The 24245-nt window shown below is 36.5% G+C and overlaps 1 protein-coding gene and 1 long non-coding RNA gene across 7 annotated transcripts in view; one reads left to right on the forward strand and one right to left on the reverse strand.

Moving 5' to 3' along the window:
- The first annotated feature begins 462 nt into the window (after positions 1–462).
- On the forward strand, positions 463–23717 carry LOC122156696. 3 transcript variants are annotated; one of them, XR_006167612.1, is made up of 4 exons: positions 463–585; positions 10891–11012; positions 17793–17841; positions 17952–18122. It is a non-coding gene; the product is annotated as an uncharacterized LOC122156696 (long non-coding RNA). The 3 variants fall into 3 exon arrangements; XR_006167611.1 differs by lacking the exons at positions 17793–17841; positions 17952–18122 and adding an exon at positions 23303–23717; XR_006167613.1 differs by lacking the exon at positions 17793–17841.
- Positions 1477–24245, reverse strand: part of TBCK (TBC1 domain containing kinase) — a 95693-nt gene continuing 72924 nt past the window's right edge. For 3 of the 4 annotated variants that reach the window (XM_042811706.1, XM_042811705.1, XM_042811708.1), the window contains 3 exons: positions 23239–23414; positions 20663–20822; positions 1477–9566 (listed from right to left, as the gene is read on the reverse strand). In XM_042811706.1, the coding sequence (XP_042667640.1) occupies positions 9456–9566; positions 20663–20822; positions 23239–23414 (447 nt within the window). In that variant the 3' untranslated portion in view covers positions 1477–9455. The other variant, XM_042811707.1, reaches the window with a different exon arrangement.

The raw sequence follows: 24245 nt of genomic DNA on the forward strand, positions 1-24245 counted from the left end.
TCACACACAGAATTGCACTACAGAATGATCCCTCAGATACATAATTTATATTTTTGGAAAGCTATATATGACCAAAGGTTATGAACCTCTCCTGCAGTGAGACTTTACAGTCTCTTCGATAGAGCTTGTGCTAAACTAGACTGGCGATGAGGGAGGATGATAACTTACTGTTTTGCACTCTAACTGGGGATTGACAGGCAGGTTTTCAACATCAGCCAAAAAGCAATCAGCAATTACAAATGGCATAGTATGACAAAGACCATGCTGTGCACATATGGACTGCTCTGGCTGCACACCATTTCCTCGCCAAGAGCTAATGAGATAATTTTTTTCCTTGGAGGCTATGCAACTGCTAAAGTCAAGAGCAAAGACAGCCTCTGCTCAAGCAGTACCTCCCACAGAGCAGGCCCCTGAAACAAAACATTATCTAGCTGTAGACTGCAGCTCAGCAACTACAGCCAAGACAGGCTCCTCCTCTCTCTGACAGTAACTGCTCACAAGTGGGACGTGTTATGTGAATGAGAGCAGTTCCAGGGCTTGCGTGAATACTACTGAGGCTGTTTACATCCCTTCAACACATCACTGGTGGGTGGCCTTTCTCTATTTCCTTTTTGATTTTTTCTGCTCCCTCATCTTTCCGTTGAAGTACCACTATCATTATTATCTGGTATTTCTTAACCTGATTAAGACTTCCCAGCAACAGGATGTATTTTTAATTTTGATTTAATAAAATAAAATACCAACACAACAGAAAGCCTTCAGGTCTTTGACTGGATTCAGGCAAAGCCTGATGTTTTGATCATACCTGATAATTTTTTCAAGCCAGATCTGAATAAAGTATTTAAGGTATTTAAGGCATATGCCTAGTTTAAGCTAGGAGTCATGACATTATCTTCAACCCGATGGAGCCTCTGATCATCTGCATAAGTATCTTGCTGAATCAGTAAAAGAGTGCAGGGAAAGCTTCATGCTTGCTAATATATGAACTTGTTAAGATTTCCCTTGAAAATGAAATCTGAAACAGGCAGCAGAGACTTTAAAAGGATTTTGTAGCCTGCCTAAGATTTCAGAATGAAAACAGATGCAAGAGACAATTTTTTTTTCTCACCCTTTCAGCTAAGAAGAATCAGTAATGATAATCTGGGCAATGAATGACCCCGTTCCATTTAGGTTTGTTCTATTGCACCAGCAGAATGGGTGACTTGCAAAACAGGTTAACAATTAACACTAAAGGGATGGCTCTGCCAGCATTTCCCACTGAAACCATTTACAAACAAGCTCTATGTAAATCCTGATCTTTATGAGGACGAATTTTCCAAGCTCCAGTCCAATTTTTTAGGTATTTAGAACTGAGTGTGAAGACTGTATTTTCAAGAATCTGGGTCTCATTTAACATCAGGTTCAGGTTTTCACAAGACCTATATATAAATAACTGAAGATTTCTAAAAATCAGAATGTTACAACAAGCAGCCGATGTTGCACAAAGAAAACTTTACTTAACCTTGCCCACAGAAAGCTAGCAAGGTTTTGCACAAAATAGTAATAAATCATTACTACAACAATATACAAGGATATTACACATCCAACAAGTGAGGCTTTTCAACATGACAAAAAGAACATTACAGCAACTGAACAGATGTATAATGGCCCTGGCTTCTCACAACAGGCAAAGGGATGTGGCCTGTTTGCCTGGACTATCAATTCTCCTTCTGCTTTTAGATATATACCTTTTTCCTCCTTGGATGCACGCACATAATATTCAAGAATGCAAAACATACTATTAATGCACATTTATGCACATATTTATGTTTGCACCCAGACCCAAAGGCAAAGGAGTTTGAGGACTCAGCAGCAGGAAAATTACCATTTGCCAAAACAGTAAAGTTCCTTTCTGCAAGGCTGCATCATGGTGAACAGCCAGTCCTCATCAGAACGCAATATTTATTCAGCTGTAAGTACTCTGAACTCAGCAAGTTCGATGAGCACATGAAGTCTGTTCTACTGCAAGCTTAACAGAATTCATTCATATGGAAGGGTATCACGTAGATGAAACAGAATAGGAAGAAGCATCAATTAAGTGAGAAGATATGGAAGAAGGTTTGTTGTTTTTTTTTCTTTTTTTGGCACTTACCATATAACCACCAGAAACAATGGAAATCTTCAAGTTCAGTGCATTAGGTTACTAACATCCATATGCTTAGATTACTAGCTCCTGTGACTGCTCATCGTGCAGCTTTTATGTGTAGCACATACAGCAGGGCAGCTTGACTTCTTTCACTGTGTTCATTTTTTCCCTTCACAAAAAAAACCCAACCCAGCCATCTTGTCATTGCCACAATGGGAGGTGACAGTTAAAGCCACTGTCTTAGGGTGTGATATCCCAAGAGTAGCTCCAGCCCATGAGGGATGCTGGTGCTTCTGTAATGAGCAGAGTGCAAGAAGCAGTAGTTTGATGTACAGCCCTATGTGTCTGTTACTCTATCTTGTCAGGAAAGAATAATTAGAGAATAACTCCCTGTTGCCTTCAACTCTTTCCTGCCACCCCCACTGGTCCCCATCCATCATCATGAAGACTTCTCTTGGTGATTCATTATGAGAAGGCTGCCTTTCCAGGGGAGGCACTGAGAGGAATTTTCCATTTCTCTCTCCTTTCCCTTTGCATGGCAGCAATCTCCCTTCATTACAAGGGATGCTAATGTCAGTGACTTTGGGCATCTGCTAATAAGGAGCAAGCAATTTCCAGGAGTAGGTCACACAATCAGAGCATTAAAAACTCTTTAAGAAAATCTCTCACATGAATCCAACAGGGAAGGTGAGCAAAAACTAAGAGCAAAAAAAGAGCATGCTGGCCTCAGTGCTATATTTCCTCACTGAGAAGCTGTGAGAAAATAAAAGCAAAAAGAAGCTGGTGTTTCAGTACTGCTGATGCAGTAGTTTTTATTCCTTAACAATCGTAGAAGGACATGAAAGAGTTATGCAAACTGATCTGCTTTCCCTCTTCTACACGTAACTTCCCTGCACAAAACTAACTTGCTTGAATTGCTAAAAGAGAACTGAAGTTAGTAATAGAAATATTCTTATTATGCTTGTGATTCTGCTTTATAAAGGAAGCTATGATTTTACTGTTGATATTCTAGGGCTGTAAATCTTGTCGTGAGGTAGTTTTACAAAAGGCTCCAATTTAGAGTAACATTAAAGAAAAATATCAGCCATTGACAATTGATCAGATTGTATTATTCCCTAATTGCACAAGAATATTTTGTATACACTAGCTGGATGTAACTAATCAAGTATAGTAAGCTTTGCAATACAAAGGCTCCTTCATAAATACTGCTATCTACCATAATATTAATGACTACGTGAGTAGTTACTACAGTGTTGACACATATTCATTAGTAACACTTACTAGGAAAAGGATAGTTTACAAAATTAATCATGAAGAATTCATTTCTATCGTTTATCTTTGTCCTTCCCATGAAACAGCTTAGTTCCCAGGAAAGTTACTCTTAAGTTTCTGCATTGTCCTGGTACTGTAGCATTCTAATTGGTCATGGTACTCACTATATTTCTTTGTCCCGACCAAGTAACATTAGAAAGCGTTATTAGCCCGTTTTACTAAGGGGAATGAGTTCCTCAGATTACCTAAGACATCAAAAGTTTGTATCAAGGCACACATTAATAGCCCAACAACTCAAACTACTGCCGTGTTCACCCAATCTCTCTCTAAAAAAGAAAATAAATTGTTCAGTATACCTGTTCTGTACTCACAGGTTTATTTCCTTGGCTAGCTCAGCTGGAAGAGCTGATATCACCAGATGCAATAACTCTTTAAAGTGACATGATGTCAAAGATAAGCTCAGATTAAGAAAGAAGAGAAAAATTTAATACTGCTTTAGTTAGGAAATACTAAACAATACAGTTGTATACAACATTTCTCTTGGTTATTCCCATTAAACACAATGACTACCACCTGGGTTGCTCAACTGTGTCTGTTCTTTCACACAGATTACTGAGTCTGGAAACTCAGTATCTGTACACTATGGGATACAGCTCCTAGAGCACTAGGACTAATGCTTTTGTCCTAGAGGACAAAAAAAATATATTCTAACAGTGCACATGTTTGTGTCACTCTATCAACACATGCAAGACCATTACTAGAGCTTAACTTGAATATCCACTTACATCACAATTAAATGCATTAGAGTATTAGAGAAAGCTTTACAAGAGCTAATTGCAAGTTGGTCTAATGGCAATAATACTCAATTTTTTTTTTCCTTCCCAACCAGTTTCTCTTTAAACACTGTGTAACACTGGTCCATTTAATGTTGGTAAAAAAAAGTCAGCCCCAGTGCAGTACTGAGATACGTTCAACATGATGATGGCAGTACGAGATGTTTTTTTGAACCTAACTTCACAGAATACAGATGCTGTTGTCTCAGAATGCAGACTGCTGTCCAACAGGTATTCAGTGGGACTGCTTAAAAAGCACTACCATTAGCAATCTTTAGATCATATGGTGGATGAAAGGCGGATGAAACTCTACTTCCAAAACAGAACATGTTTTCTGGCATGACATCCTTACCAATACTGGAAATTTAAAAGAATGACAATACTAACATTGTAGCTTGAGATTCAAACAAAAAGGAAAGTCTACAGTTTAGCTAGTTGAATACACAAATCTGGTGTTTGCTCAGCCAGTACATATTAAGTTAAGTATTACAAAGTAATAAACAAAAATTGAATCTCCAAAAAGGATATTCTGGACATCAATGCCCCGCAAACAGGAACAGCAAGTATGTCTCAGGCCACAAAACTACCACACTACCTTTGTGAAACATTATTTGAGCTGTGTGTCATGCATTCCATCTAAGAGATACTCCAATATTCATCTTCCTTAGCTGAATCGAGCAGCAAGAGTAGCCTCACTGACTGTAACATACAACTATTTCATAAGAACCCAATCACAGGCACTCTTACAGCAGGTTCTTAGGAAGACAACAAAGGTGGGAGAAGACAAGCCTTCCTATGGAAGGTAATACTCATAAAGAAGGGATGGCAGATCTAAAAATTTGGTAAGTATTCAACTATATCTAGAAGGTCACAGAAAAAACATTGCACCACTGTATTATGCCTGCACAATACAATGATAGCTTAAAGCCTTGAAAAAGACACAAGGAAAGGACGTTGATCACAATCAAACCTTTGTCCATTCCAACAAATCAGTTAGTCCATCACACTTGTATAAGAAAAATTAGGAGATCAGAAAAATAAATCACTTAAGTACAAGAATACAAACCTGCATGTGCCTAGATGCTGTGGTTATAATTTTTATGTCAGAAATATTAGAAAGACTGTCTACCAAATAATCTATATGGGCAACAGGGAGAATAGAAATCTAAAATAGGAAACATACTAAAATTTAAAAATAACAGTTATCTGCTTTAGAAAGAACGAAAACCAAACGATGCAGAAACAAAGTCTAATAACATTCTCAAAAGACATCCTAGTTAAACAGCAATTATTTAATTGTTTGCAATGATCAACAGATGCAAGACTGAGAAAAGAGGGTTTAATCTCCTTTGCCCTGTTGTCCCTAGACGCGCACCTGAACACTCCATGGGTTCCTGACTGCCCTGGCAGGAAGCTATGGGCTAAAGGGCTGGAGCAATTTCAGAATGTTTTTGAAACTGTAGGACAGAAAAAAAGAGTTTGAGAAAGGCTGCATTTTCCAGTCCAAAAGGTGGGAAATATTTAGCTGGGATATTTTTCTTCTAGCAGTAGAAAACATCAGCTCAGAAGACTGGTAGCTGCTTGCTCCTACTAGATCTCCCTGGTATATAGCTGTAGTCTAAAGCAAAGAATGAGCACAGCATTGCTGGCCAAGCAATGGTAACAGAAATATACACGATAAAATAACCTGGCCTCCAGAAATCTCTCAAGAGCTCTATGAAACCTGACAACTGCTTGTTCCACCAGAAAACTGCCAAAATTGGCAGAATAACTAAGTAAAAGTGTTTTGACACTCATTTCTTAAACTGCATAACCACCACAAAACCAAGATAAATTATCTAATGAGAAATTACCACAAAACACAAGCATTTTCTAGGGATAAGGAGTTTAAAATTAATTTTGTGACTGCGCATCTGTCTAATCTAACTGAATCCAGACATAGTGTGCCTATTTACAGGCACAGTTTCAAAAACGCTGACTAAAGTGGTAAGTACAGGTATACCAGCAACTGGCAGATCTGTAACTGCTAGATACAGAACTTTCCAGGTAGTTCTGTTAACGTGGGAAAAGTCAGCATTGTTCAGTAGTTCTTGACATACCCTGCTTTTCACATGTTCTCTCACAACTTCTCATGAAAAATACGTATAAAAATCACTTTGTAACATAAGCTCTTACTTACTTACTTAAAAGGCAGCTTTTAAGTTCTATGTCAAAAATATATCCACACAAAAATGGAATATATAAGACTCAAACCTTACTTAGATAAATTCAAAGCCAGAACTGAGCAATATTGTGGATGAAATCTATAACGTTAAATATTTAAATAATAAAAACATATGCATTAGTCAAAAAGGAAGTGCTGAATCTGCTTCACTCAAAAGATAATTTGTCTTCTCACTCTAAATACTAGCTGCAGGTGATACTGAACACCTCCTACCTTTCCTACTAAAGGAACGAGGAACTGGGGACACAAAATATCCTGTTTTCTTAAAGACATTCTATTCTTGGGGCTTACAGTCCTTTTCTGAATACCTGTAACAAAGGAGATGGAAAAGACAAGGTGGGCTTAAATATATATTTTTTATAATTATGCATATATTATACCATAATATATAACATAAAACGTTGTTTCATATCTTCATAATACACTCTATTTAATAAATATAACATCACCTGAACTGCTGTATTAGGTATATCCCAAAATTTCTCAAAGGCAGATATGTGAAAAAGGAATTCAAGAAACAGTGTGAAATCTTATTCTGGTATATTCTTTCAGTCTCAATTAATCAAGAGATCAAAAATTCCTTGGAGTTGCAGACTGTTTATAAAACATTGTGTTTAACAGGCCAAGACTCAGCTCTCCCACAAATCTCTGATCCCTCTTTATGAGTATTTTTACACTTCTGGTCTCTTCTGGCAACAAATTCCACAATTTAAGGATGTACTTTTGGGAGAATATTCTGTATAGGTTGCCTCTTTTTAGAAGACAATGATCTTTTTTTTTTTTTTTTAATTATAACGCCACTGCGTTTATTTAAAACATACCATGCAGTTTATTTCTGTGATGGAGTAACTTGTTCTGTTCATTCCCTTCACTACAGTCACTGACACTCTGGGTGAGCCTTCCAGTTGCTGTTAAGCATCTGAGATGATATCTATCAATGAATTCACCACAAACTAGGGCTAGAACTGGTTCTTCAGGGCACTGCAAAGTTTTTTTTCTTTCTCCAAGTAGCCAAACAAAAGTTTGATCAATACGATGGGTTTGTCCTATTAGCAAGCAGGTTGTCTGCCCAGTTCTCCCACTTTTGCATCACTTTTAAAGTTAACCAAGCTCAAAAGACCTTGCCAGACATTCTTGCAGAAAGCTTTTGCTGATGTAGAAATGTGATCAACTGCCTCCTAGCTTTGTCTTCTGATCTCCTTACCCAGTCACTCTACCAAAGATCTTAAGAGTTTTAAAGAGTAAAAACTTCTTGAAAGCTTCAGGATATGATGCCGACCCTAGTCCATATACACATTAGCATGCTGTAATGCTGTACTGTTGGGGCTTTTTTGTTTGTTTGTTTTTAAGACAAATCACAGCTAAGATAAGGAGAGGTGAATTATGTTTTTTTTTTTTTTCCACTCTATTCTTTTCACTCATCACACTTTTCCTCTATGGTTTGCAAAGTAACAGCTGCAGTAAGAATGAACCTCCCTGGAAACAGTACCAACTCCAGAGAGACTAGCTTCTGAAGGTTCAGATTAAAATCTTCTGGTCATCCACAGAAGAAAACAAGTCTTCTTTCAACGCCTTCCACAATGCCTGGTATTCCACGGTATCAGTTACACAAAATAACAGAAAATGTTACAAGTAATCATTTTGCCTGTGATCTACAGAGAATGTTCATGGGCTGAGTTCACAACCTTCTCCGTGACCTCTTCTCCCCTTTCACAACTGTTTTGCCTTGGAAATCTCTTGTGACAAACTAAAAGGAAATGAAGTTAGTTAACACAATGTTCTTATTTGCCAATCTATAAACCAATCACGATAGAAAATCCCCAACTAAGGTGTGTGATAAGTAGCAATATCTCTCAGGGCAGATCCTTGTTATCCTAACAGTGAAGTTGTATGAAGTCAAGTATTGTCTCACAGTTTTTGTTTTAACAAAGAGCATGGTGTTAAGCTCACAATGGAAACTAATGTGCAACTGTAACCAGGCTTTTTACAAATCATATTTTCTACTCCAAGTTTCAGTGCTTATTAAGCTTTATACTAGTATTTTCTAAACTTGAAAAATGTAGAAACAAATGGAAGAGCTTCTTCTTAGTGCCTATCTAAAGCAAGTGAGAATTGGGAAAAAATTAAGTTCAAAGACATACTGTCTATCATTTTAACATACATTTTAACAACCTTGTTTTCCTGTATTAAAGATTTCTCTAAGCTGTTTCCATATGAAAATTAAAAGTGTATTGTTTCTCGTTAAGGTGTGAGCTTCTAACACAGATAAACTCTATTATTTGTGGAGTACCCAATCTATTGTCACAGATAAAGCATTGTCGATAATCTGTTGTTGTTGCAATAATTGTCTAAGAAATGGTCATATTTGCCATGTTTCAGGAAACTGAATGCCAAATTCTCCACTTAACAGCAACTCTTCTCCACTTCTGCAGTACATGATACAGCTTGAATTCACTTAGCAGCAGCTCTTACAGCAATCTCCAATCTAGGACATATCTTTATTTCCAATCCAGATGAAAAATGCTTTCGAAAAAAGAAAAAAGAATAGGTCACAAGATACAGCAATTATTCTTTAAAATGAGAGGACACATCTTTTCCTTCTTTGATACACCTGACAATTTCAGCTCATTACTTTCAATATTCACAGTAAAATACTTTTGAAAAACAATCTATTTAAGTACAGCTTAGGGCTATCCATTGCCAGTATATGCCATTCTGCAGAAAAACTTCTAAGATACCGAACACTAACTGAGCTCAGGTGAGCTCTGCTGGTTTTGCACTACATCACCCCTGAAAGAAGTTACTCAGAAAACAGGAAGATTCACATTTTTCATCCGTGGCAGATGAAGCTCTATATCAAAGAACAATCATAAAACTTTGCTCTTGATGTGCAAGGTGAGATAATGATCACCCAAAAACTATATAACAGAGTCACTGAATATTGATGCTGTACTGCAAGACTTGCCTATTCAGACAAATCATCCTGAACATTTACAGTCATTTATATTTGTGGAGAAGGAACAGTGAGGAGACCAGTTGGTTTGATCTTGTTGATTCCTCCATCTAGGATGCAGACCCGTGGGTACTTGCTCTTCACCAGATGAGCTGCAAACTGAAGTAGGCATATCATTAGCATGACATATATGACTTACGACATATATATATATATATATATGACTTAATTCAAAATGACACTATACTAAGACAAGTTAAACAAAAGGAGAGTTCATCAGATTCTTTAAGTTCTTTTTTTAAACCAAGGAGTCCTACATAGGAACTCTAGGCTTGTCTGTTGCAGCACCTGAAGTGAATTTAGAGGTCAGGAAAGTATCACATCTGAACATTACTTATCTTTGCTTAGGTAGGATTTTTCTCATTTTATCAGTTTTTTTTTTTTCCCCCTCCAAAATAATCACTGGAACTTTTCTGAAATTGTAAATTAACGTGTATTTTCTTCTGGAATAATCTTACTCCCAGGTGTTCTCTACAGGTTCCCAAACATACAAGCATCAAAGTTTGATGGACAGACATTTGCTTACCTGTCAAACTAGTCTAACATTACTTCATTTCAGAGACATCAGTAATTTGGAGCCCAGTATTTGTATTCTCTTTCCCTCCTTTCCTTCCCTCCTCCCCTAGTCTACCCATGGACAGGCTACAGAGAGCAAGCACAGACAAATTATTCCTTGAAATCCTCCATTAATCTATTCTGTAAACCAAATACTGGAGTTGTCTGTTTCCATGTAGCAACAATGAAAAATTGCTACACTTCTGAAGCCTAGAAAGGAACCAATTTCTGCGTAATATGTCAAACTTGCCTTTTGAATAGCGACTGCAGTACATTAAAAAGCAAGCCACTAAAATTGATTAATTGGAAGAAAACAACAACAATTTTACTTTATTTCCAATAGCTGAAAGAAAGACTGGCCATGCTGTTCTAGTCTTCCAAATTGTTGCTTTATATCTGGTTGACAAATTAGTACTATCCGGAAAACGGCGAGTGTTTCTAAATGGGCTACATAACACACTCAGATTTACCATTTTGACTGTTTAAAAATGATTTCTGACATTATTCCACAACAAAGTGCAAGCCTGATGTCCAAATAACTGCAGAAACAAATGAATTACCAATTATAGAACAGCACCAGGTGCCATGGCCAACATACTTTGGTACATTGGATCATCTTTTACATTTCTACTCTCACAGCTAATTAGAACGAACATAACAGATACTAAGGCGAAACAAGATGTACTATGTGATTTCCTGATGAAGTGCAAGAACTGAAATAACTTTATTTAAAAGAGTTCACAGTGATTTTAAACCTCTTCCACAGCTGGAAATTTTGCTTCACACTGAAGGTATTTTATACATGCAGAGAATCCATTTTGTACATCTACATGTCAAACAGCTACTGCATTCCTTTCTCTCGTTTCAGGATGAATTGAACCAGGCAGTAAGTAGCCAGTATGTGATCTGCAATCACTGAGGACTCGTGAGGCAGACTAAGAAGCCCTACTGGATCCACTGGAGAAATTCTGGCTTTCATGTCTGTTTGAGGTACTTGCCTAAGATAAAAAGTAAATTTGATAATCTCTTCATGTTAGTTTGGGAGGATTCAAAGCATCAAATGGAAAAAAAAAAAACAAAAACAAACCACAACAAAACCCCCCAAAAAAACCAAACCAATAACCAAACACCACAATAAAGCAATAAAAAAAATAGAAAAGTTAAATCATATGCAGATGCCAGTTGGCATGAGGAAAGTAAATGCCATGCTGTTATAAAGGCTTTCTGGTGCAGAAGTAGTGTACTGTGCACAGTCAAAACACTAAGAGTCCAACTACCTCTCACTTCACTGTGGAGAATAGATAGAGCTCTATCTTGGTCTCCATTCAACACCACACATTTTCTGATGACAGAAATAAAAACTGACAACCAGCATTTGGACTGACAGAAAGCAGTCAGCTGTTGACTCAGCACAACATCCCATGTGTCAGCAGAGAGATTCTGTTTCTGAGAGTAAGCCATAAACTCTCCAAGATGTATGTAGACATATGTAATTATGCTGTAGGCATAATGTAATTACCATTCTACCTAACCTGAAAAAAAAAAAAAAAAAAATAATCACACAACTGCTTTGTATTTCAGATTTGAGCACTATGGTTTATGCCCCACCATATTTTAGAACAGTTTTAGTAACCAAGGTATGGACAGAAATAACTTTTATTTACTGCATATGACAATATTTCTTTACAACTTTATAGTGTGGAATATGTCAATGCCTCACACAGACTCTGAGAAATCAGCACTGCAGATTCTGTGGCTGTTGGTGAATGGTAGGTAGAAAGCACAAGAGCACAAAACAGTTACTTCTCCCCTACATTTCCTTAAGGAACTGTCTGTAGTTGTCTACTACGCAAATACAGCTCAAAATATTGTGTCTGAACATTCAGACAGGGAACGTCCAGCAATACAGGTTGCACTACAATTGGTACCTCACTACTGTAGGAATTAGCTGCAAGTCAGAGGCCCAGAAGACTACACACTGCCAAAAGCTGAGAGCTGCTATCAAACTCCAAATATCAGCATCCAAGAACTTTGCAAATACACCTGCCACTGCAAAAAAGAAAGGAGTCAAGGTTTTACTCATAAGTTAATTCAAACCAACCTATTAAGAGACATTCTCTCTTTATCTTCCACATTCCTATACTGAGCCACTCAAAAATAGAAACAGTAATTTTTGGCAAAGTTCAGACCTATAAATCATCTAAATAACATCATAGTCTTCACTCTAAAGTTTTGACTTTCTACAGTTTTGTTCAAGTACATTTTTGGGTCTTCTCTCCCAGACAGGAGTTCACTGGCCACAGATGAGAACAGGAGCTTGTTCTCCATGTTCCTGAAACATTCCAGCACCACCTGGCATCCCCTCCCTGCTAAAATACCCTGTTGAAGTCTGAAAATACCAAAGTTAATACTTTCAGAAAATACAAAAGTGTTATTTTTGGCTTGTATGCTGACACAGAGGCATGAGAGGCAGGACTATCTAAAACAGCTTCAACAACATTCTCTTCCAACATAACCCACGTTTATGTAGAAACTTGGAGCTAAGAAATTAAGAGAGATAAGGGAAAAAAGCTTATTGTGCCCTTTGGAGTTAATATCATAGCTGATTCTGAAGCAGAAGTGTCATCTTGGACTTCACACATGAACTTGTTTCCCTCAAAAATGGTACCTTGAAGTGTCAAACCAGAAACTTAACAGTCACTCAAATATGCAGATTTATTTCAGTAAATAACCTGATTTACAGAGGTACTCTTAAGACAGAAGATAACACAATGAGGAGACAAACACGTTACAGTATTCTGGTAACCTGTAAGCTATCTGCATTTCAAGTAGAGATTCACTTAAACATACAGAAGTAGTTCACAATTTGATTTTCATTATACTGATTGATTAAAAGAGAAAAAAGAACCTCAGTCATTTAGATGGTGATTACACTTGCTCAACTTGATCAAATTCTTCTACTGACACACTGACTTCTGAAACATGTTTCTCCATACCACTAGTAGATCACAGACCCCTATAATGCTTCTGTTTTCATTAAGATTACAATGCTATGAGGAGTTGTTGCCTTTACTTGGGGAAATGGTGTTACTGCTTATCTGAGGGAGAGGATAAAAAAGATGCCAGAAGACTAAGCTTTCTGAAATGTGCCTCAGGTGGCCTTTCCTCAAAACATAGTTCCCAAGAAAGTTAGGTTACTGTGTTTTTACTGGCTACATCTAGAGATTAAATTGGACTTCCTTTCCCTGGTTTCATAGAAAATATGAAATAGGGAAATATGAATATGTAGGTGACATGTTTAACAACTCCTATGGCATGGCTTTGGTAACACCATTCCTCAACTAATGCGTCAGTCATAGACATCATTCCCAGTGAATGAAAATGAGCAGTAAAAAATGTAATTTGCCTCCAAAAGCAGTAAGCTAAGACTTCTTCACTCACAATGTCAAGCTTTCAAAAAACACAGACATCAAAGCAAATTTATATTAAAATTCGGGCATATTTAAATATTTTACCCTGCATGGATATTGCTCTTGAAACAGCTTGTCAGAGCTGCTCCTTTTAGTACCATTAAGTATCAGGAACCTCAATAATTTAAGGTGGTAAATTGATATTCACCAATGGAGCATTTATCAAAGTATTTCTACTACCGTGTTCCAAAGCAGCAAAATCACAGCTTTCAAATTTGCTGAATGTATTACACTAGGCACATCACACTTTCAGACTGAGTATAGAATAGAGCCTAATAACACCACACAGCTTGAGCAGCACCATTCCCAGCTCCCTTCAGGCCAGCCATAATGGTTGCTAAGTATACGTTATTCACTTTTGCAGACATTCCTGTGACAGCTAGTAATTAAAGGGCAAGTTGGGAGGGAAAGAGTAACTTACTGTGCTAGAATACCAAAAAGGACTGCTGTGATCAATGTCATCAGGGTACAAAAGTAATGTATGCCAAAAGAGACAAAAGAGGTACAGTAGAAGCTGAGAAGGGAACCTTTATCAAACTCAATAAACAGTCACCCATAGCCACAAGATCATCATCATTTTTCCATTTGTAAGCACATACTGCACCAACCTCTCAGGAACCACAATCTATTTTGTCATATGATTTCAGGCAAGAGCTCACCATTCTGAAAGCAAGGTGTTCAATTCAGGGCTTTTCCATATGTCACAAAGCAGATCCAAAATATGATTATTCTTAGTCAGGTACTTCTTCAATTAAAATGTTCCAGATAAGTGAAATGGCACTTTAACATCAAGGTGGTAGACCGAAAAGTTTCCCAAAGCAACAAAAACGTGCCTAATTAGTTATGGTAAACAGTTATGGTATTCACATAAACTGAATGAAGTGCAAAACACAAGGTGCACAACTTGGTGCAAGCATATATTACATATACTATATTTAAAAAAAAAAAAAAAAAAAAAAGCAGAAGCAGCTACTTACTTTTCTAACAAGATCAAAGAAAAACAAGGAAAAATTCTTCCTGCTGACCTGGCCAAAAAGCAACGCTTTCCATCCCATTATACAAAAGTACAGCAGAAACTTTAAGCGCTTAACATGCAAAGATTTGAAAGTAAGCCTAGACAAACAGATATTTAATAGCATGAAATTAAGAGTGAACACTCATATTTCTTTGAGTAGTAACTTTTTAGCACCTGCCTTTTAAATTTTTCCACTTCGAAATGTAATATTGCACACACACACAAACCGCACAGCAGAAAGTGAGAATTGAAAATGAAAAAATTGTAGAAATTTGGCTGTTAGCACAGTTTATACAAACCAAAATCATGAAATGCATCCCGTACAGCTGAATAGACTGTAAAATTATAATGCAGAAAGCAAATCTATTCCATTTTTGATTGAACAGAAAATAAAAGAAGCTGTTAATGAACAGAAATATGCATTTTTTAAGAGATGCATAGAAAAGTCGGTCTGAATACAGAAAAGAGTATGAATCTCTCTGAAAGATTCTCTTTCACTCCTAAGTGTCAAAAGCAACTGCTCACTTCAACTTCTTTTTTATGATGGCTTTGGCTCTTTTATAAAATCTTCTCAAGTCTGTCCTAGATGCTGCAAAACATTCAAATAAGTCCTTGGTAATACAAAATCTTTTCTTATGCTTTGCGTTACTTTCTACTAACGCTGCTCAAATTCAAATCTCTTTCAATTGAAAATTAGGCCAATGAAGCAGACTATAACAAATCCATATACGAACTACCAACACTTAAACGATTCTGAGGGAATGCCTACACTGCCAGTTTTAGCCTTAAACTGGCCTTCACACCAAGACACAAATCCTTGGACGTTCCTCCTGTAGCAAGAAGTCAGTTCTCTTCAAAAACTGACTGACTAAAAGTTTCAGGAAGAGTAAAACAACATCTGCCCCAGAGAGGTCATATGGATACTGGAAGTGTCAAATTCACCCATACTGTTCTAGCTGGCAGTATCCTTATTTATGTCCCTATAACACACACTTACTAGTACATTTTCATCTATATTTCAGTTACTGCCATTTCACATTATTTCAGATTGTCTGAACCCAAACACCAGAAAATACTAAGCAGTTTCTGAAGCTGTTCTGTAGCTCTAATATAATTCACTTTTGTTATGCAAGAGCACTGAATACTATGGATATGACCTAATTCACACAAGCTCATGCAAGGACAAGGGTGCTCTTTCAGAGATGCAGCCTACAAAGACAGTAGAATCATGGCCAAGACTGACACGCCTGAAGATAGTACTGAAGTCTAACAGCACTACTCCAGGATTCAGGTTCACCATCTCCAGCCTTTCCAATCCATACAGATCTCCTAGATGGTTGAGAAAAGTTGAGATCTTGTTTATCAGCATCTCCAAGAAGTCAGACATTTTTTTGATAGGAAAAGCTATTCCACAATTGCTCATCTCAGAAACATTCACACAGATGGACTAAACTTCTGAACTTCTGCACCAACAAAACAATTTCCTATAACTGTAACTGTCAGTCTCAATGTGGATTAAAGAACAGAATCTATGTGGAGTTTTAGAAATAGGCTGCTTTCCTTGGCACCTACTTCAGAAATGGAAGGGAACGTTACAGTTCTGCTCCCGAGTCTCCTTTCATTTTCCCCTCTTCCTCTTGTGAGAAAGGGGAATACTAAGGTTATCTCTGCAATACTTTTGGCATGCAAACTAACCACACACACAGATGGGGGCAGAATTACAACAGCAGCACAACTGCTGGCTCAGCGCCCAGGCTTCTTTCTTGGGCTGTACAAAAAACAATGTCCTGGCAGCAGCAGCTGGGCTATCTTTCTGCCAACTGGAGAAAATCTGCACGCACAATAACTAAAACAAACTGAATAAAATAATACAGACTTCACAGAATAATTTAAAGACGACACTACAGCTTATCTCAGGCAGAGATGCAACCAGGATTGCTGTTGATTAATGCAACTATCTCTTCAAAACACAAACTTAATCTCCTCTTTAAAGGTGGGAAAGAGACACCTGATGATGCCAGTAGGCTCCGAGTTTAAATTCAGAGTGTAGGGTGGTGCCTTAACAAAACAACAGGACGGAGGAACCATTCCAAGAACCAACAGGAACCCACCTTTCTCTACAATCACTTTTCTGCAAAGTAACATTTACAAGGAAATGAAGAATATAGAAGACATATAGTGAAAACATCTCAAAATGTTAATTGACTGATTTCTACTTCCTTTCACTCTGGAAGTTTCATTAGGTACTCTGTCCTTATAAGCACCTATGCATCTCCACTTGACTATTCTACACAATACCTAATCTTCAGGCCAACCAATGAAATTGTGGCCTTTTTTTTTTTTTTTAAACAAGACAGGTTTGCAACAAGAAATCAGCTTGAGCATGCAAGAACTTGCTTTTCACATAAAAAAACCTGAACACGAATGTGTGAAGACTTCTTAGTTTTACATCCTCTAGACCTTTTTTTTTTTCTTAAAACATCATATCCAGTTTACAACCACTGTTAAATTTGTACATAGAAGAAAAAAGCAACAAATTCATTTTCTGCCTCAGTCTCCCCATACCACAAAACAAACGCTTTTTATTATAATCTCAGATATATAAGCAAGAGAAAAGATTTTATGTTCATAGATTAACATCCACATTTAGAGAAATTCCAACACAGAAAAAAAACAGTTGGTGTTTTTCAGGCTAGGACTGTGTCATACAAAAGAATCTTCAACTTGACCCTCTCTATTGCCTTGAAAAGGGTCAGAAAGATCTCACAGAAAACCAAAACTGCTTATCTTTGCTTCAGAGATAATTTATATATTTTAACTATTAGCTACTCTGTGACACAGTGAGAACTACAACTCTGCTTCAGTTACTTGCAGAAATTGTCTAGACAATCTTTTTATAGCAACATAACTAAGCCAGATTAAAAAAAATAACATTCAGGAATGAAAACATCCCAATTTAGATTTTCTTTTTTTTTTTTTTTTTTTAACCTTGATATAAAGATTTTTTTTATTTCTCTTTAAAGTTTTGACTCACAGGTTCTCTGTGTTTTCTGAAGGCACAAAATAAGTGAGTTTCTACTTATTCAAAATATTGGAGCTCTATGTCTTTTACTGTTACAGCATTTGAATCAAAAAACAAATGTATACTAATAATAATTAATATATATGTTAATATTAATGACAGCATTAATATTAATCATAGCACACATGATACAGCTAGTCAATGTTAAAACTGAGCTGCTGGAACATGACCTAATGCTAGATAAATTGTTTCCCCTATTCCAGTTTCAGTCAACTTGCAATAGTATGGACAAAGAGCTGGAAATGGAAGCAGGTAAAATAACACCTCAAAGTATCTATAAGGATGGGAAATGAAGAACTAATGTCACCTTTTCCAAAAAAAAACAAACTAATTCCTACATATCTTTTCACATGTTATCATAGATTTCAAAAATTACAAAAACCAGGAGACATGGATTAATGAGCACCAAAATACAATTTGCAACGCATGGGAAAAACAAAAAAAAACCAACAACAACCAAAAAACAAACCTGGTCTTGAGCACTTAGATCATTTTACTCCCAGTTGTGATGATCCTTTGCCTGAACTGGAAATTTCAAGGTAATTATATTTCTGTGGATGTGTGAATGGAGAATTTAATGCACTTTAGAGAGGCTGCCACTTCATATATGTAAGTTAAAAATCAAAACAGAATCAGGCTGGTTAATTCCAGCATAACACCTGTATGGCTCAGTAAGGCGCCTGTATGGCTCAGTAAGTAATCAACCAATCCATTAACTTAGCTTTTAGACCTTTGAATGGCTGAACAAGGAGGATTTACTCTGTTTTTAATTTTTCAAGGAAGTGTTCAACTAAAGCCAGAGCTAGATGATGTCTGTAGCGCTGCTAGCTTCAGTGTCTCCTCCTGGAACTGAGTCATTATGGAGTTTTTGTTTTTCCCCTATTGCCTATTGAGTTCTAGAAAGCCTTTTCTTTCAAATTTAAGTGTTTTATCATCTGGCACCAAATCAAGCACACAAAGCAGAAATAGAAAAAAAAAAAAAGGTGTAAAAAGGGCAAAAATGAATTTTCTGTATGCCCATTCAAGACAGTCAATTTTTATTTGATTACTGAAATGATGCCAGGTTACCAACACAAACGCAATTGAAAGATTTTATCTCCTAATTACAAATAGCCTCATAAATTATCAACATTTCCTACATTTACCCATACAGAGCTTAGTGCTGCATGAATCTGAGTAACACAACTAACAGAGCCAGTTTCTCTATTTTTAATGGTTTAAATATCAGTCAATGCTTCGTATGAAAAAAAAAAAAAAAAACCACAACAAACTCCTTTATGGTGGAGGGCATGATCTGTGGCAAATTCCAGTTTGAGATACATAACTGTTTAGAAAATAAATGTTTGAGGTCAAACATCTCACAACATTTCTTTGGAAACATTGTTTCTGTTTCCACACATTCACTTCTGCAATTTTTCATACTATTAGATTACTTAATACAATTTCAAAAAATTTATTACTTTCCTTATAAAAAGCTGTAATATTCATAGCTGCATGTAAACATATGCACTTCTTCTACTGTCCCAAGTCTAGCAAGTTGCATTTAAGGATAATGCAACATCCTTTTACATGGCTGAAGTGCTTGGACTCACTAAAGCACACTAGGTTTTCTACAGCAGCATAAGCAAAGGAAACGTTTAACTTTCCATCTACCGAAACATTTAAAAGCTGCAAAAAATACAAGTTGGCATGAAAAGTGTACATTATAAGAGAAATTTAGCTCTTCTGAGGCATGGTGCAACCCACAACCGTACTGTAAAGCCTCTGTCTTTCCTTTCCTACAGCTAATCATTTCAGGTTATTTCTTCCTTCTGTTTTAGACAGGTCAGTCCTGGAAAACAACTCTGTGAAAATGACTTGCTAGTAAATGGGCTATCTCCCATAAAGACACTCATTACTGAATACCAAAGCAGTTTGTCTTTCCTGTTCCTACTCCTCAGGAAGTTAGAGAATGCTAAGACTGTTACTGAAATAAATTAATATGGTTCAGTAACTTAAAATGTAATTACTGAAAGCTACTGCGTAACCCACCATCAAATGCGACAAGCATCCATTAAATCATCTCCATTTGGCACACGGCATTTTACACATTTTGTATTTATTCCTCTAAGGGGGAATATATGCATTCAACATTTTGTAGAGCAATAGTAATTATTCAAATTGATCGATTGCATGTGAAATATGTATCATGGATTCACCCAGATCCAGTGAACAAACCTAGACTCACTGGCTGAAGCAATTCAATGTGCTTTATGGTCTGTTTTCCACTACCTGTACCGCTACAGTGTAAGATATGACAAACACCAGTCAATTTTTTAACTCATGAAACATAGGTTAATGAAAAGAGACTCAGCTGAACTAAATGTATACCATACCTAAAGCGTACCTTTGAATTAAAAAAACATATTCTTTTCCTGAGATGAAGATTAGCAGAAGTAGTAATTCTACTAACTATTCTGCTGGTTCACAACACCATTAAACATTTATAGAAATGAGTAGGCACGTCTGATTATTCTCCCTATCTACCCAAACTATCATATAGAAGTTACGTGTACGAATCATTCTTCCCCTTAACTGAGCAGATTTACTTTATAATAAAGTACACATAACCAACACATTGTTTCTTTCTTACTTGGAGTAATATGAACTATGTCCTATTTCCCTTGGACTTCATATCACACATGTTGTTCCCTACTTACCTTGTATATCCTTAGCACGATGGCAAAAAACAACTGTTAAACTCAAATGATTTTTGAAAATCTTACTGACAAACTTCAGGAGTTCTGATGTTGCTTTCATAACCCATCAACAGAAAGATTTTAAAGGTGAAAAAAATGTTAAGTGATTAATTTCACAATGTTGGCTTCCTCTGATGCTGACTACTTCAAATGTTTTTGCCTAGAAACAGAAATGAACAAAAAATTCCCCCAGATCCTATAGTGATACCCACCCCCAAGTTATTAATATATAAATTACTCAGAATGTAGTATTTATTACCACTGTATGCATTCATTTTGTGATGTCTTTCTACATGTAAACATACACATTATATCCACTGTATCTACAGACTTACAGCAGCTGTGTTCTTCACTGCATTTCCTACAATCACCACAACTCTTCCTTTAAAGCTCTGGAGCGTGGCAGTTGCTGGGCACTGGATGAGATCTCCTTCTGCAGTAAATGCTGATGCAAATGGGACGTTGATGCTGCCAGAGATGTGGCCACGGTTAAAGCTTAGGAAAAACAGTTAAGGACATGTGCAAGGCAAAGAAATTGCTCTATGCACACAGCTGTAGAATGAACATGCCCTTCATCCTGGCAGATGAGATACACCAATGCCGGTTTTTTGTGTTAGCAAATGTTGATAAACTTCAGTTACCACATACATGGAGAGAAAACCATGTCTGAAACTAGACAGAAAAATGGACAGAATTAAGAATTTGTTTCATAGGCACTGCAAAAAAAGAGTTTATGAATGAAACCATGCTCCAGACCATCCAGAATATGCACATTTCAGGGAATTTTACTTCAAACCAGTTCTATTCTGACCACAGGAATCAAATACCAGTGAGCAGCTGGGGCATCTCTTATTAAGGAATTTTATGCAATAGTACTTACAATGAAAACCAAAGCTAAACAGGGATTATTAGGAAATTTTCTTAAAATCTCCTGACAACTTCTCCCAAGTCCCCTACAGTTCTGACCCTGAAATTCTAATAAATAGGCACTCAGATCCCCAAACAAAGACCACTGTTTACATTTACCTGCAGTCCCACTGTTATCAAGCTATTAGGAAAGCTACAGAAACACTTAAGCAAGTGCCTTGCCTTTGATCTTGGTTGTAATACAAATAAATCCATCTCTGTACACAGATGATAGTACAATTATTATAGGCTAGGCATTCTGTGTTACTTGCTCCCTACCTGCTTTGTCTTTGATAATTTCTAGTAAGTGGCTTACTTAAAAACACAATGATGCATGCAGTAATAAAAACATTATTTAAACCATAGCATCAAAGCTTTTTCATACAGTAGTAATGAACTTGTAGATCATTTAATTCCAGGGCCTTCTCCTTTTAACTGGAATTTAATAATTATCATCTCTTGATGGAGAAATCATCTTTTAGAACAGAGCCTCAAAAAAAAGCAGACCACATTTTCAACAGCCTAATTCCAGGAGATAAGTAAAACAGGACTCTAGAAAACAAAGTCAAACTAGTCAGGTAAATGAATCTCTAGTTAATTGGAAATCTTTAGTGAGGTAGGAAATAAAGGGATGCAAGGAAAAGAAAAAAAAAAAAATTGTTTTGTATTTCTTTGACCAATTGGTGTAGAAGAACACAAAACAAGTTTAAGTATGGCAAACAATAAAATTACAAAAACTTATTTTCAGGTAGTTATTTAATTAATGTATACTATTACTGTACTATGTATGAAATGAATTTATTTCTATTTATATATTAAAAATATTTGTTTCTCTACTTCACCATACTTTGTCACAAATATTGCTAAAATATTTGAGAAATTACATTTCTGGATATAAAATTGTACTTCAACAACCTCCTCAGTGCTGAAAAATCAAATATAGTGGAGTTATTTACATATTTACTATCCATTTTACCTCAAATGTTTGGCATCAATCCACCATTAAAGGGAAATAAAGCAATCAAGTGAAGTGCCTTAACACTAACTGTGCTTCTTAAGAACTATGGAAGCAAATAACTCTTGGTTATATATTACCTTGATTAGAATTCACTCTTTTCTCATAAATGTGAGGTAATTAGAATTAGACCAGATAGAGAAACATTTTTTTCAATGTTACTGAGAGCCTGCTGAATCTCTGTAACCGGAGATCTTTTAGAACAAGCCAGACATAAATAACAGGAATGGTCCAGCTTTTTTTGGAAGCAGAAGATGGACTCAATTCCTGATTTTTTTTTTTAATTGAATATTTCTTGCTCGTTACAAACTGTCACATAGAAAGCTGGGCTGCAAAAGTAAATGACACTCCGCAGGCAAAGACTATGTATTAGAAAAAAAAAAAAAGAGTAAGGTGTAGACAGAGTAGCAACTCTGATACAAACATAGCTTCTAGATACCTTTTAGTCTTTTCTGATTATAAGCAGATAAGCAAGATACCTTATTATTTGGGCTGCACTACCTGCAGTATGAGAAGGCACTCCATAGAAATTGATTTTTCCACTGAGGGACTGGCAAAGCATGCGAGCCGTTGACAGTTCTCCATTTCCCTTCCACTTACCTGGGAAGTCTCCCACATTTTCAAAATACTGGTCTGCTAAAACATTCCAAAATATTGGGGAAGGTGTACTAACAATATCTATCATGAAAAAGCAAGCTGCATTAAAGTACTTGTGCTGTTACTACAATGTGGTTTCATTACAATCACAGCTTCAAGTGTGAAAGCAAGAATACATGAACACATTTGTGATTTCCTTTACAAACCATGACTACCTATGATAAAAAAAACAACAACAAAGAACACCTTTAATTCTTTCACTGTACTGGACAATTTTTTTTTTTTTTTTTAAAAAAAAACCAAACTGTTCTGTTATCATTTTCCTGCAGACAAAAAGAAGGTAATTGATACAAGCATGATTTGTCAAGCTTAGCACTTGGATTTGAAGGATACTCTTCACTGTTACGGATGTCCACCACCAGCAACTTTGGCTTGCTAGACTTTGTTTTTTTTATAGGTGTTTTGGAATGACTTGGTCCTGTCAGTTCACAAAGATCAATCAGATCTTCTGCTGAAATCCTTGGTGACACCTCTGCCTTCAGGTCATCCAACTTGATAGAATCTCTAGACTTCAAAAAAAAAAAAAAAAAGTAATAATAAAGATGATTAAAGAGTTAAAGACACAACATTCTTTGCAACATCTATTTATTTGACAACCTCAAAGTATGACAATTTGGTTAGATGGAAATCAAACTTCTCCTTCCTGAGTCATTACAACTAACTGCCAATTAATTAACTGTTCAAAGTGCCTATTTTTGAAAGCTTTCATACACTGTGTAATTAAACATACATCAGCATGCACAATGGTGTTAAATAGTTAATAAACACCGATTTATAACTTCCTGCAGCAACATCTTATTTTCTGTTAGCACTGGTGTCTCAATATGAAAAATCGCAGGTAAATTTTAGAGCATTTTAGAAATTAGGCTTTAATTCAGCAGAGTTAGCAGGTTGGTTATACATACAAAAAACCGTTATGGAACTTAACATACGCAAGTTATATGCATCGAAGATACACTTACAAAGCTTAGTCATCTTACAACAAGACTGGTTTGTCTTGTGCAACCATTAAAAGCTCCTATTGTACAGGAGGTCAAACAGAGGCAAAAGTTATGACCAAGCCTTCAGCCGTTTCTAGTGAACTCTGTCTTAAGAGGAACAAACAGAATAGCTAGGAATAGTTACAGGGATCCTCTTCTGAAAGACCTTCAGACTATGTTAACATCTTATTCTTGTGGAAGACAATGTTAATAGAAAGGACAGCTGTTTCATCATGAATCATAGAATGAATGGCTTAGATTGAAAAAGACCACAGTGATCACCTAGTTTCAACCCTCCCTGCCATGGGAAGGGTCACCAGCCATCAGACCAGGCTGCCCAGAGCCACATCCAGCCTGGCC

Source organism: Centrocercus urophasianus, unplaced genomic scaffold, assembly GCF_019232065.1.
Source record: "Centrocercus urophasianus isolate 14NV4802_14NV808 unplaced genomic scaffold, USGS_Curo_1.0 seq_13, whole genome shotgun sequence".
In the NCBI taxonomy this organism is placed as follows: domain Eukaryota; kingdom Metazoa; phylum Chordata; class Aves; order Galliformes; family Phasianidae; genus Centrocercus; species Centrocercus urophasianus.